Here is a 15222-nt window from a genome sequence, read left to right as displayed (position 1 = left end):
AAAAATATCGCTATCGCGATATTCAACTCCCATATTGCATATCACATGCTTTTCCAATATCGTGCAGCCCTATATAAAACTGTGCACACCTTTTGCCTATTCCAATTTCAGTTCTTTCATCGTCTTACTGTTGTGAAACACTATATGCAACAATGCACACACACAAAAAAATCTGGATTTTTGTTTTTATTTTTAATGTCAGATTTTCAACTTTTTCATCCTCGTTTGTCTTTAAATAATGCATGCATTTTAATGACAATATTTTATGCAGAAGCGCAGCCATAGTAGGTGTGTCTCCATGACTTTGGATATTTGTATATTAGGATTGTCCTGCCGTGGTCTGCTTGCTGCTTCTGTAAATAAACTATATAACAAGCAAAAGACCACTAGAGGGCGGCAGGGTTCCAGTTTTTGAAAATAGGATTAAAATAAGAGACATCCTTAGCCTTCTGGAGCAGGTTTTATTAAGATTTGGTGCAAAGTCAGTGTGTGCTTTTATTTTAATTAATAGGCATGTTTTAATAATAACAAATGCATTCTACAGTACTGTTTATTAAAACTGATCTGTCCGATATGTCCCAATACATACATACTCACCTCCTGTATTTTATATTGAAACACGCCTTTTAACAAACTGACTGCACACTGATTTTTTTTTTGAACACCTTGTATAATTTAAGAGGGTTGTTTCATTGCTTATGTGTATATATAGGTATAAAATTACACTACTAATTGATTTGTCCTTCATTTCACCCGTCTAACTTAATAAATCCCTTAGTGTAAAAAAGAAAAATACTGATGGAAAATGTATTTGGAAGCATTTCTTTGTAAACCCTACTGCTCGTAAACCTCAAGGCTTAACCCCAGACAGAGTCGCTAAGTCCAGCTGTTGTAAACCCGACATCAACACACACACACACACACACACACACACACACACTTCTCACCTCGGCAGCTTCAACATACCAGCAGTTTACGGGCCCCCCATCACTGGCAGTCTCCTTTTCTAGGAGTTATACCAGGCTAGAATGGGGGACAAAGGGCACTAGTGTCTACTTACTCTCTGCCAAAGAACCCCCACATCCACCCTTTACCCCACCCAAATAGAGAAAACACCCAGACCACTCCCTTTTTAATTAAAACATCCACGTGCATCTCAGATATTTGGACAATATGGCAATTTTGTAACCTGTTCAATATTTACAATTGCATGTACCAAAGTCAGCCGAGCCACACCCCTTCACAGAGTCCCTAACTGTAACGTAAAACGGAATGATAACCAATTATGAAGCGTCCTGAAGATAGCGCTTTTGCTGGACACAAATAAGAGCAACTGGTTGTGTTGAAGTTTTGTGTAACGTGTCTAGCAAGTCATTCACCGCTATAAAAATAACGAGAATTGCAACCACATTTTAGGTAATAGTCAGACACTTTATTCATGTCTTCTATATATTTTTGTAGATAAATTTGTTTTTAGGCAGAAAACATACTGAAAATGTATCAAACTGTGGCCCAAAAAACAGTTACCGTCCCACTTTTCGGTGTTTCGTGCATGAAGAAAGCAATTGTTTCCCTCCAAATTATAAAGGGGATTTTGTATTGTACTTAATATTGCAAAATTTAAGTTAACTGTTATTTCAACACAGACCTTCCAAATTTTTAGCTGCCTTTTAAACACTTAATTGTATTGTATACACGTAGAAATACACTAGTATAAAATATGTATAACAAATTAAAACAAAAACACTTGTCAGTTTGGGAATGGGTGCCTTTCACATTTGAACCGGTACAACCACAAATCGATACACACTCTGCAGTCATGACCAATTGATCCACATTTACTCCAATTGTTACTCTTAGTTTGGGAATTAAAACGTCACTGAAATCTGCATTGGCATTTTCATTAACACTACTGAACGCAGAAAATTGAATTTAGAATCACTGCTGCCACCTGTTGATGAAAAATGAAACTGCACACACCCTTTTTCACGTACACAATGCGTACATGACGTCACATCCGTAGACAGAGGGCGGGAAATTCTAACCCGAATCCTGTCTGAAAACAAAGAGCACCCATTTTGAACAGCTAAGGTCTTAATCTACTAATTAGAAGAGGTTTCAGTCTTAAATAGTCAAATAAAAAGGCTATTGCAAAGATATTTTTTGTCAAATTGTTATAGAGAGCAAGTGATCAAACCACACATCTTTGAGTTCAGAAAAGGGCCACAAATCTTTAGCAATAAACGTGAGGTCTCATTTGACCTATTCGCATTTGGAAATGCAATTAATGTTCAGACTAGGGATGCACGATAATAACGGTGGCTGATAATTATTGGCAATTATCGAACAATTTGACGTCATACAGATAAACCAGATAATAAGGAAATACGCCTATAATAATAGATGTGTTTGTGGCTCAAGTTGTGCCCAACTCCTCAAGCCCTCTCTTCTCCTATGGTAGTATATATTTGTGACGTCATATTACACGCGTGGTCACAGAAGATGCATCATGGCGACATGGCTGTCCTGTTATGGGGGAAATGTTTTTTTTAACACTTATTAACATAAGTTTGTACTGAATTGTTGACACCTGTATTGTCTTTAACAATAGGCTTTTTACTTCTTGTACATGAAGCAATATCGAAGTGACCTTGACTGATAAGCCTGCTTGCTTTCCTGTCTAGCTGACCCTCCCTTTCTCCTCCCAAAACCTAACCAGGCTGCATAAAAATCTTCCCATGATAATTTACTGCGCACACTCTCACAGTCACTTCTTGTACACTGCTTTGTAAGACAGGGAGTCACCATGAAAAAGCTGTCCTGCCATTGGTTCATAGTATTCAAGGGCAAATAGGATATCGTAGCTCGGCATGCAGTGAACATGTCACATCAGCGAATGTCGTGCATGAGCAAGACAGAAGATGCTGCATCCAAAGTCCTATATTAGCGCCAGAATGAATTGTATCGGCATGTTACTTGTTAGTACTCACCGATACCGAGTTTACATACAGATGCACTGTTTTAATGCAGTATTGGGGCCTCTGCTGATACCAGTATTGGTATTGGAACAACACTATTTATCCGTATCGGTTGAAAATAGCATTATCGTGCATCCCTAGTTCAGACTGAGGACTGAACAACCAGTGGTTGTAGGACATTCACACCTAAACATCTGGATACAGGCTAAATGTGGCGCAATGGCTTCGTCAGCTTTCAGTGGTTAAATAATGCGCGGAAGTGTGGTCGCCTCCAATCCGGTGACGGTGCTCTGTGACTTCAGCTCTATATTTGGGTCTAATTAAACAGTGCCTTCAATTGAGGACAGACGCTGGCTTGAAAATTGGCGCTGAGTTGAAAATTGGTCCTTTTACGTGTTCCAAGGGCCAAAAGTGGAAGATTGCATCCATTCCACAAATTGATTCATGTGCCTTAAATGTGAATTTAAATCTGTGGTTTTGCCTTCCACCCGTACTTTTTCATTGCTCAACCATTATCCTCTTTTCCTCCTAAACCTGTAATGATGAATTCTGGGAGATTTGAATTAATTGTATGTTCTGTCCTCATCCTTCTGCCGTGATCTTTCTTTGGCAGCAGCAAATTCATAACCAGTCTGTTTTCTGTTTTTCAGGAAAAATGGCCGACCCGGTCCATATTTCAATATCAGGGGTCGAAGGAACTCTCAAAAGTAAGTCAGTTCCCTTTAACCCATTAAGGCCGGGAGTACGCGAACGCGGTTCTACCGTTAAATGCCGGAGCGCTCCAGCGCTCTTCTCTCTTTAAATTCGGGAGGGCGGATACGTCATTTGGTTTTCTTTAGACCAATTTTTGGTCTCTTAGCCAATGAAATGCATCAGAATATACATGGGAGGGTGACGTGGGCCTGGAATTTTATTCAAGAATTTATGGCTTACACAGATTCCCGGGAGTTATGAAATAACTGACGTGATTGACGACGGCGCAGGAGGAATTCGAATCAATGTAACCAGTCGACAGTGGGATATTGTTAAAAAGAAGTATGTTTGTAGACAATGAGGATGTTGAAAATTTCAACGGCTTTCGAACAGAATGGACGACGGGTAATTACCACTTGATTCCCTGAGGTTATTGCTACTATACTCTCCAGTGTTGAAGGTTATATACCTGCAGATGCGACATTTGTTTGTTGATTTATTATTTTTTTTAATATTGAAGGCTTATAATAATAAACTTATGTTTGTTCACTTATGTTTGTGTGAACACTACAGGTGTAAGCTCTGAAATGTTTTTAGAATTATGTTTATATCTGCTTCAGGAGCTGAGATATCAATAATTTTTTAATATTGTCGAATTTCCAGGAAAATTTCAGGTTTTTGGCGGTGACTCAAAAGTCACCCATAGGGTTTAGAGACATGTTTTGCCAGGTGCTTTAGGCCTTAATGGGTTAATACGGGTATGTTTTTAGTCTTCACTTCTCACCATATTAGGAATTCCCCATTCCATTGTTTTTGTTGCATGATTCGTATGGATGGTAGCATGTCTTGGATTTTACTTGTTTCCAGATAGAAGATTGAGAGATTGCACCCTATTGACTTAACTGGGCTGTGTTTTTTTTTCAGTCGAGACAACCATAATCACTTCAGGCACTCGCAGAATGTTAAAGCGGACTGGGACCGCTCTTCTGGGAAGAAAAAAGAGAAAAGCCAACCACCTCCTAAAAAGAACGCCTCTCCTGAGTCAGACAAAGGCTCTGCACACCCTCCAAAAAGTACCAGTAAGCCTTTATTCATGTATTTCAGGTGACGGATTGGAGATAGACATGCTTCCACTAAGCACTTCAGGTCATCCATCCATTGATTTTCCGTACCGCTCAACCTCACTTGAGTCACGGGTAATACCCTGGGGTGGTCGTCAGCCATTCACAAGGCAGTAATACACCAACTTTTTACACCTATGGACAGTTTGTTCTCCAATTAAGCCATAATGCATATTTTTGGAATGTGGGAGGAAGCCAGAGTAGCTGGAGAAAACCCACACAGGCTTCGGCTGAACATGCCCGGATTTGAACCCACGATCTCTGCACTGTGAATCAGATGCGCTAGCCAATAGGACACAGTTCTGCCGACTTCACTTCGGCTCTAATAAGCATCGACACACAGTACAACCTGAAACCTTCAAAGTTGGAACACCCCAAATATGGCTCAAGTCAAAACTATATGGTTGACCCGTGCTATTCCGTCAGTGCATGTGACGTACTTTATGTATGTGGGGAATGCACATTTGTCATGTGAAAGGCAGGCGGGCTGCTCGAGTGAGATCCCGGAAGTATGTGGGAATAGTTAGCCAGCTAGTTTAGCATTAGCTAGGACAAGCCAAGGCTGTTACAACAGAATGCGGATGGATTTAAAATGAGACAAAAAAACAAAAACACCGTTAGTAATACCGCAGGTCAGAGTATGGCTGGAGGTTAAAAAGCTCTTTTAAACTACAATAGGAAACTTTTGCGTTTTGCAATATATTTTGAATTACCAGTAAGTGAATATGAAGATTTGGAAAGTGCTTTACACATTTTGCATTTTCATTTGTTTTACGGAAATGAACAAGACGTGAGCCGATTCGAATGTTATTCGCTGATGTCGACACAAATAGCGAATAGAGGTTTAGAGCTCTAAAATACAAAATATAGATGAATAATCAAATCAAGATAATTGAAAGGTCCAATGAGATCAAGCCTGTCACATTGAAGCATCTGTTCTAAGATGAGGTGTGTAATGCGAGCAGTCACACGTTAAAATGTTAATGGCACAAATGTCACATGCCCTTTTTTGTGAACTTGGTGGAGGGGAAGGGGATAGCCTTTCTTTTTTCACTTCACAAACTGACCTTCTTAATGAGAAAGTAGTTACTGTGTGGCTCGACTATGTCACAGGGATCGCTTTGGAGCCTTTCTTTCTTTGGACTTTTACAAGATGTTGCCCCCCCCAAAAAAGTTAGAAAAGATGGTTTCAATTGATTCAACACAGTAAAGGTCATTAGACTAAGTCTAAGTAATTTCTTTGCTTTGATTGCTGAGCTGTGCAAGCATATTTATGTGCTGAAAATGTAGTTCTTTGTTGTGCCAACCGTTTGAAGATGCAATAAACCAGTGAGAAAACAGTTGTACCTCCCACCTCCATCTGGAACACTAATTAGGCCAGTAAAGCATGCTGGAATGGGGTTCTGGTGATTTTCGTGTGCTCTCATGCTCACATGGGGCCATGAATGCATAATTCTTTTCAAACACAATTTTCACAGTGGTAGGCTGACCCACGGTTTGTAAAGAAACAACTCAATGTGGCGTTTTTGCCTCCCTAGAGACTACATGCATATACTTAAATGATAATAATTGATATGGTTTTACCTTAGTGAATGACTTGTGACCATGCCAGGATGTACACAACCTCACCCAAATTCAATCGGGATAGTCTCCTGCTCACTCACTGCCCTAATGAAGTTAAGTAGTATAGAAAATGGATGGTTTTATCTTCACTTGGTCTGGAGCCCTTTTCAGTTTCCTTAAGTTAAACCAAACAACCAAACCACTGGCCTCCAATTTCCTTTTCTTTCTTTCTTTTTTTTCACTAGCTAATAAGCCTGTTGTGGTACCAAGCCCAACCCCAAGTGTCCCTGCAGAGGAACCACCACAAACATCTTCCGTAACAAAGGTAAATAATAGCATTTGCTTTTGATACACTTGCGTTGGTGGTTCTATTCACTGTTGACATGCGGCGTGCATAATGAGGCTCATACAAAAACAAGAACTCAACACCGGTCAAAGAGTCAAGTTGTCTCTTTTTGCGTTAGGAAAGTCTTTGAAATTAGAACCTGTTTCTAAACCTGGTGACCTCGCCGCTGACCCTCGACCCTTTGTTTTACCAGGAAATACCCTGTGATCCTGTACCAGAGAAGGAGTCGGACCCTTCCAACATGGAGCCCGGGTCAACCCAAGATGAGGAAATAAAGACGCGACGGTCAGAAGCCATTAAGGCCAAGGCTCTGGATATTGAGAAGGTAATAAGAATTATTCCATGATGAAAAATAGCACATTATATTTTACCATGGGCCAATGCATTGGCCCGATACTATAGGCCTGTACCAGATAGTAGTGTTTTTCCGTGGGCATGTTCATATTATTAGTGTAGCTATTCAATTTGCCAATACTAACGACCACAGGCCCTCAATTAAATATAAAGTATTTCTTCAAGCCGAGGTCTGGAATATCATATGCAAAATACATTCTTCTTTTGTAATTCAAATGTTTTGAGTATTATAAACAGTTGCAACTACCGGTAATATGATCTTCCAAAAGCTTAAAATCTTTCTTCTTCTTTTTTTTTTGCATTACAATTTCCTTTTCTTTTCTTTTTTTGCCGTCTGCCTGTCACAAACACAAGCTGCTTTGATTTGATTGGTTGAGTCATCTCACTTGGTTGGAGTTGTGATGCATAGCAGATAATGATGCAATATCCATGCTGCTAGAAATCTGTGCAGGGTAAAATATGGCTGCTGTATATACCCCAAAAGGTGCGCTGGTTTAATTGCAATGTCAAAATGATCCAATCCACAAAAGGGACCATTACGGCTAGCAGTCTGCCATTCTGTTTTAGTTGTATAGCAATTGCCCCCCCCCCCCCCCCCAATCTGTGGTCAGTGGTCCCTTCTTTCGTCCTTGTGTTTTTTTGATTTTCCTTGCCCTCTTGGGGGGTTTAGATCAGGGGATGTCGTTAATATTTGTCAACTGAGGGCCTGTGAAGCCCTTTAAGACCCTTTTGTGATTAAGGGCTATATAAATAAATTTGACTAGGCTTGAGTTGACCTCTACTATAAACCATTTTTTTTAATACCACACTATAGCAACTTTATAAAAACTAACCATCTAAAGTTAGACCTGCCCACCATTCGCAAGACATTTTGGTTTCAAAATGCCAGTCAGCAGGTTGCAAAGCTTTTCTATTTGCCGTCGCGCTTTATTCCCCCGCCCCTTTGTCCCTCCGCGCTGTACTACGTGCCACTTATCTGTTCCTGTTAAAGCAGGGCAAGGAATTGGCCCGCGGGATGTCAGGCGGCCCACCCAGTGTGGTACGTCTTTTGGCATTGGTGTGCACATGCTTGCCCCGCCAGTTCCCAGCGCTGCCACAGACGAGGGGCGGGAGGCAGCCAGCGCTCCGGTGCCTTTACGGGAACATCTGCCTCCGAGCTGTACGCATCAGGTCGCAGGGAACTTGCATAATAAGCCTTCATTTTGCGTTACAGAAACCATACGTTGCTCATTTTCTATTCCTACAAAAGGAATCACTTTAGTTCATTCAGTTCATCATTAACTTTTTTTTTTTTTGTGCTGCCATACTCATCAGTCTTTCTACATGTATGTTCATTAAACCTTAAACAAATACATCATGGCCATAAACATGACTGGCATAATGAAAATATTTAAAAACCTCTTTCCAAATACCTCTATTGTTAAGTCATAGATGGTGGAATACGGAACAAGCGATTATATAAGGTAATACTCCTTAAAATATCAATTTAAAACTTCAGGGAATTCTACCGATGAAACTTTATCCATTTTCACAATTAGCTGCTCTCGAGATGTTGGCTTAACAGGCAGCTTTTAATATCATCTAATGTGTAGCAGCCCTCAATTAGAATGCTTGTTATGCAGGACCCCTGCCTGCCTCATTTGAGCCTCACGTGAGGGCTTGTATGTATAATCTCACCCAGGGCCCCAATTTCCCTCTCCCTCCCCCCCCCCTAAGCATCTCTGCGCATAGCCCTGAGTATGTTCACAATTTGGACCTCCACAAACATCCGATTTGGGTCGAAGCCCACTTCTTCTTCTTTTTTAAGCTCCTCCTCTTCATACTGGTGCTCCTCTCGGGGCCCCCACCTCTGTGGCCCCAAATCATTGTTTTTAAAGGTCATGGAGCCACCATGCAATACATTCAGAACGTATAGGTGAAAAAAAAAAAACAGCCTTGCAGTTTTTGCTAGTAAAGGGGGAGCATACAGTATGAGGTCATACTCAAATTTAAGGTCCCGGTAAATCTGAAGACCTTTTGAATTATGGCATCATTCAGTTATGGTTGCGGGAACTTAACCAAGTATATCCGTTTTCTATAGTGCTTGTCCTCATTAGGGTCAAGGGGTGAGCTGGAGCGATGAGGCTGGAGTACCTGGCGAAGGACAGACAGACCCGAGATTCGAACCCTAAACCTCAGAACTTGGAGGCAGTTGTGCTAAACACAAGCCCACCGTTCTGCCTGTCTTCTAAGCTTTTCTCTGTTTGGTTCCCATCAGAAAACAAATGAATTACCGGTAGCCACACTGTCAGCATCACAAACCTTCGACTCATATTTTCCATTCGCATTCATCTGTAGTATTAATAAAGCGTAAACTTCTCGCCCTTTGCAAACCCCTGACACTGTTATAGTGCGCTATGCGCGTTTCTCTGCATTTTATAGTTACTATTGAGATTAACAAGCCTGTGTACGTAGTAAAATGAATTGTATGGATAACACCGGGGAACACAATTTTTGTTGAGTTGGGTCTGGCAGCTGTTTTTAACTATTTTTTTTCCAAAACTGATGTTTTTTTTGTTTTGTTTTTTTGATCTATAGGATCTTTTTTCTTAAAAAATAGGAAATAAATGTCTGTATGTAAATAAAATACTAAGATTGAATAGTTACAACGTACAAGTTTTGAAAACAGTAGTAAAACAGCAAAGAACTTACAACGGTATGCCCAGTACAAGTTTAAGAGAAAAACTAGCACAAATGCTCTTAGTTCCTTCGATGAGAGCTTTGTGTTTGCAGATATTGATAGTACGGGCACATTGGAAGTCTCAATTACTACATGAACAGCCCAGTTGCCACGTAGCTGTAGATGAGTTCAATCGTATAATCTGCTTTTCTTAACTACAGTCTTAAATCAGTGGAATTTTACTTATCTGGGGGGCAAGCTATGAAAAAGCTTGATGTGCTAGAAAAAAAACACAAACATTTTGGAGTCAGCATGCCATGATTATTTACTTTTAATCATTAAAAAAAAAGCCATAAACAGTACAGTGAATCATTTAGATGCCCTCTGAGCTGACTTGACATCTGCTGATGCTTTGTGTTGAACTTCTGAAGCACAGATGATCATTCGTCCCATCCCAAATTGCACCACTTTTGGGCCGTTCCACTTTGGAGGTTCCACTGGCTTTACATAAATGTCAGGAGAACTTTTTCCGGGAAGAAGTGATTGAAATGCCACCTGAGCTTTCGGCGGCGTCATGTTAAACACCGTTCAAAGATGATACTAGAAACAATCATTCTAAGATGTGGTTGCGCGCACAGTATGCTTTGTATGTACTTGAAGGCACCGAGCACTGTCATTACACGGCTCAAACGCACCCCACAGTCTGGGGGTATTTCGGTCCTTTGCGGCTCACTCGTTCGTCTGTGAGCGCAAAGCACCTTGTTGGAGAGAGAGAGAGAGAGAGAGAGAACGCGACAAGTACTCCAGTTGCGCTGATAGCAGTAATAAAGCGTGTATCCTACCATTAATTTCCATTCTGTAGTTTCCCTCCTGCACTAGCAAAGTGTATGGCATCAAATACTTGTAGAGGCACGGTATGCAGGAATGGAGCAATTCGAGGACTTTATGAGCATGCTGTGGCTAGTTCATCTGGAGAATTTAAATCAGGAAGTAGAAACATAAAATAGAAGTTTCAATATTTTATAATGTATAATATCATATTTTGAAAACTAATTTAATGTGATTATTTTTTCAAGATCCTCTTCCCATGTATTTTCTAACGAACACAAACAAATTAATCTGTATGTATTGCAATAAACCGTCATCTTTATTACACATTGTTGTTTTGGTTTTATAGTTTAGGCTTCTAGTAATACAAAGGCAAATGAACCACAAATTTAGAAGACAGTCGATCTACAAGTTGTTAACTTGGCAAGCACTCTGACTTGCAGCCTTTTATGCCTTCAAAACCTCACAAAAGTGTGACATAAACATCATCCAGTGAGTCATAAATTGGTTTACAACAATGATGCAAATAAATCTGTAGCATTTCATGTATCGTGAAACAATCATGTGAGCAAGTGGACAGCACTTATTAAACGTTGAATTTATCGAGACAATAAATAAATAAAATATTGGTATACATAAATAATAAAGCCTACGGCCTGACCAAAATTAAGCAGAGGATCCCCCCGCCCCCCCAAATGCAGCCTTTGTGGATTATTATTTTTTTGATTCTGCTACATTGGTTTCCGGTGTGTGTGTTTTTTTTCTTTTCCCTTCCTGCCCGATTTTCGCCAGGTAGTGATATTATCTTCTTTGCCTTTCATTATAGACGTCAAAGTATTTGTTACTGTGCTCTTCTGCGAATTAAGCTTCATATAATCCAACTCTTGCAGTCAAAATATGACGCAGTTTGAATATAGAGATGATCTCATTGCCTTTACTCTGTCAATCACGTCATCATTTGCTGAGATGTGTTAATTTTTTACGAAGGGCTTTTTCTGACAAAAATTGAAATTGACGGTTCCGCAATGATAAAAAGCGTCAGCAAAACACTGCACAATATGTCTCACGAAAAGAAACAAGCACTTGCGGTTTAGCATTTTGCTATAACTGACACATTCTTGGAATAAAGCCTTTTAACCGGTTAACCTCACATTCTGCTCAAGATGTTGAACGTTGATTCGAGTTTCATTGCAACCAACATGCCGTTTATATTCCAAACACTTACGCACACTTTCCTTTTGTGATGGAGTACAGCCGTCAATTTTTTTGTAAATATTGTATCGTTTGACACTTAACATATATAGATATGTTACAAAGTTTTTAGAAGTGTATATTTTTAATAGCAGATTGTGTCCCAAGTAGTCCGTTTGGTCAACAGACAATATTAAGCGGCAGATTTGAGTCACATTCTGTCAATTCTCGAGACCCTAATTTAAGGGTTAAAGGTGATCTGGACTGCATTAAGTCACTGCTGGGGGGGACCTGGCTGCCCCGACCTGCCCCTTTGCCTGGCTGGCGTGGTCCTAAAAAGCCATGCATGCCCCCCCCATCCTCCTCTCTCAGGTGATAAAGGTGTTGTGAGCTCACACCTGGGACACCTACAAAGAACTTAACAGCCGCTTTAGGTCGGCAGTAAAACCCTCGAGGGATGTGAGAGCTTGTTACAATGTGGGTGTGAAAGAATGCTCCAGTACGGCAAAAATATTTTGACACCTCGTGTCCTCGTTTTGTTCTGGGCCGACATTCGCCTCGACTGCGCACTAATGTTTGGTGGAATACAGCACTTTGGCAAGAATAGGGTTCATAAAGTTCAACTTCTGCGAGAGCGAGGCTTACATTAAACAGCTGCCAGGAACTACCTGCCGAGTTTTCTTCTTCTCTGTGCTCTTAAACTCAGTGGTGGGACATACCAAAGTACATATTCTTTATTACTGTACTTAAAATTTCAGATATCTGTTCTACTTCTTTAATTTAGTATATATTTTTTTCCTGATGACTTCACTTTTACTCCCCGCATCTGAAAACGTATCTGTTGAGTGAGACCGTTATGAAGCAAGGTCGTCACATTAAGTAACGGTTGCATATCGTCGCTGTCCTCTGAAGTATGTCCATTTTTGTAATAATTGTTTCTTTTTTACATTTTTACGTTTATGTGATGAAACTGACTGCAGACGTTAAACGTAAAAATGACAAAAATAAACAAGTGTTTTTCACATGACAGCGATTATGTATATAACTGTATAATCGTGGACAATACGGAATTTGCATTGTCATCATTGGCACTGCGACATTGTGGAGCCTTTTGTTTAGAACTACCTGTCGCGGTGTTCCCTCTGAGTTTTTGTCATATCTAGCCGTTAAGAGTTACGCTCTGTGAAATATATTTGCCATGCCTGTGCGTCTCGTCACATCGTATTCCAAAACTCAGAAGACCCTGACGATGACAAAAGGAGCAGTGACGAGATGGCCAATTTATACCTGCTGGTGTAGTGGGGGGGGGGGAGCGACGCTGTTAGATTTGATACCTCCCAGATCGATTCCCAAACGATCAACATCGATACGTTTAATACTTCAGTCATTTGATGCACTATATTTGCATTTATTTTTAGGTAGCGCCATAATGTTTTATTAAAGGCCAAAATTAATTTCTGGCGGCCCGCCACAGGTAAATGTGCAGGTGGGAAACACTGCAGCTGTAATGTCTTATTTCGTGGAGTCAGCCAATTACGTCATTAATCGATTGGTGAATTACGGCCAATCACAAAATGCGGTTAAATGCTAAATATTGGCCGATCAGATCAGTTTAAAGTCTATAATCGGTAAAATGACAGTAGGCATATTCTGTACATTTCACTTCGTAATATTTGTGCTTTTTGAAAAACTAATTCAAGGTTGCTTACCAAAACGCCACGTCATTTCCCCCTCCTCCAGCCCGCCCGACCACTCCCCCTCCCTACTACAACATGATTCATTTTTCAAATTGTTATGTTGTTTTATATTTTTGTGCAGAGTTTTAGACAGGATTGTGAGACCTTCGTCACAGTGGTGAAGATGTTGGTGACCAAGGAGCCCACTTTGGAGACTCTTCTTACCGATGCTCTCATTGCAAACTTGTCGGAGATAAAGCAGAATTGCTTCGCTGCCCTCAGGCTCTTTATAGAAAAACTCAATGAGGCGCAGGAGTTGCCAGAAAGTACAACATAAATAATGTGGACATTTTTTATTTTGAATAACCTGTATATATTTTTTTTAATTAATATCCTTTTGTGAAATTAATTGTTTTTATCACTGTTCATCAAATGTGTTTTTGTTTTTAATAAATTTGAATTTTAATTCATATTAGGGATGTACCGAAATAAATTTTTGGGGCCAAAACCAAAACGCTGATAAAAAAAATGATGGCAATTTTTTATTATCATTGCATTTATTATAATGAAATCCAATTATAATATTATTATAAAATATATAGGCCTATTCAGTAGGGGTATGTCAAAACATCGATTATTAGAGTCATCGCAATGCAACACTTGACGATTTGATTACGATTTATAAATGTTCAAAAACGATTATTTTCCATAAAAACTTTATGACAGGAACACGATAGTAAAAGACACGCCTGCCGCCCGCACAAGATGATGATGATGGCGGCAGCGGAAGTTACTGAGTGAGATTTTCTCCTCTGGATAATAAGCTAGCGTGAAACGTGTAACAGCACCTCTTGCGTTTCCACCCCAGGTTAGCGGAGAAGAATCCGACGGTTGTTGCTGCTAACCAGCAAACAATAGGAGGACTTGTCAAAACTTCTTTTGAAAGGGCGAGACGAATGTCATCATCCACCGCAACCTTTAGTCCATATCGTTCAATAATCAAATCGTAGCACCCTGAATCGTAATCGAATCCAATCGTGAGGTGATTTAGATGGCACACTACTATTTAGCATGGCATTTCAACAAAGCACAATATAAATGGAAATGCGTCCACACCCGTGTTTGGTGTTTAATTTAAACAGACACTTGCTTGCAGTGGTTCTTTTTATTTATTTATTCTTGTGTCACCACAACATCCTCTTTCGGCTTGAATTTTTATTCGGCCGAATGCCGAAAATTTTTGGTGGCCGAATATTCGGTGCATCACGAATTCATATTATTATCTGTTTAGAAAGTTTGTAACGGCTGCGCTTTTCCACATAAATCTGTTTCAAGCTCTATTCCAACAGTTGAGCTGATAGTGTTATTTGTCAGTGAAAAGAGCAATGGAAATGGCTGTATGAAAACCAAAATGTTTTACTGTTCAAGGTTAAAGTGTGTTTTATCTTGACTTTAATGTCTATGATCCTCCGGTAAAAACTAATGCAGAAAACTTTATTGATAAGAATGTATAAAATTGATAAGAATGTATAAAGTATTGCACTGTAAAGCTGACGTATTTTAGGGTTCCATCAAAAATGTGTGCCCATTTGGAGTGCCTTGCTGCAGTCATTAAGTCCTTTTTCATCTTGTTGCATATTACAGTCTCGTGACGAACCTTTCATTTAATTTCTTCAATTCACTGATTCCTTAACATGGTTGGTTGTTAACCCATGCTACATCCCGACTAACCAACAAAAAGTGTTAGATTGGTCATCGGTTTTGCATAGTATGTAATCAAAAACTGGCACAGTATTGTGGGTCTAATGTAAAC

The 15222-nt window shown here is 39.9% G+C and overlaps 1 protein-coding gene across 4 annotated transcripts in view; it reads left to right on the top strand.

Annotated features, from left to right (window-relative positions):
• The window catches only part of LOC144053524 (uncharacterized), a 54233-nt gene extending 39155 nt beyond the window's left edge, over nt 1-15078 (top strand). For 2 of the 4 annotated variants that reach the window (XM_077568058.1, XM_077568054.1), the window contains 5 exons: nt 3629-3685; nt 4596-4750; nt 6601-6680; nt 6895-7026; nt 13552-15078. In XM_077568058.1, coding sequence (XP_077424184.1) covers nt 3629-3685; nt 4596-4750; nt 6601-6680; nt 6895-7026; nt 13552-13746 — 619 coding nt within the window. In that variant the 3' untranslated portion in view covers nt 13747-15078. Of the gene's footprint in view, nt 1-3628; nt 3686-4595; nt 4751-6600; nt 6681-6894; nt 7027-9135; nt 9432-13551 lie in introns of those variants that run through there. The other 2 variants (XM_077568055.1, XM_077568057.1) reach the window with 2 other exon arrangements.
• The last annotated feature ends 144 nt before the right edge of the window (nt 15079-15222 follow it).

The sequence above is a fragment of the Vanacampus margaritifer genome, chromosome 6 (assembly GCF_051991255.1).
Source record: "Vanacampus margaritifer isolate UIUO_Vmar chromosome 6, RoL_Vmar_1.0, whole genome shotgun sequence".
Lineage (NCBI taxonomy): Eukaryota > Metazoa > Chordata > Actinopteri > Syngnathiformes > Syngnathidae > Vanacampus > Vanacampus margaritifer.
This window is presented reverse-complemented; position numbering and strand designations above follow the sequence as displayed.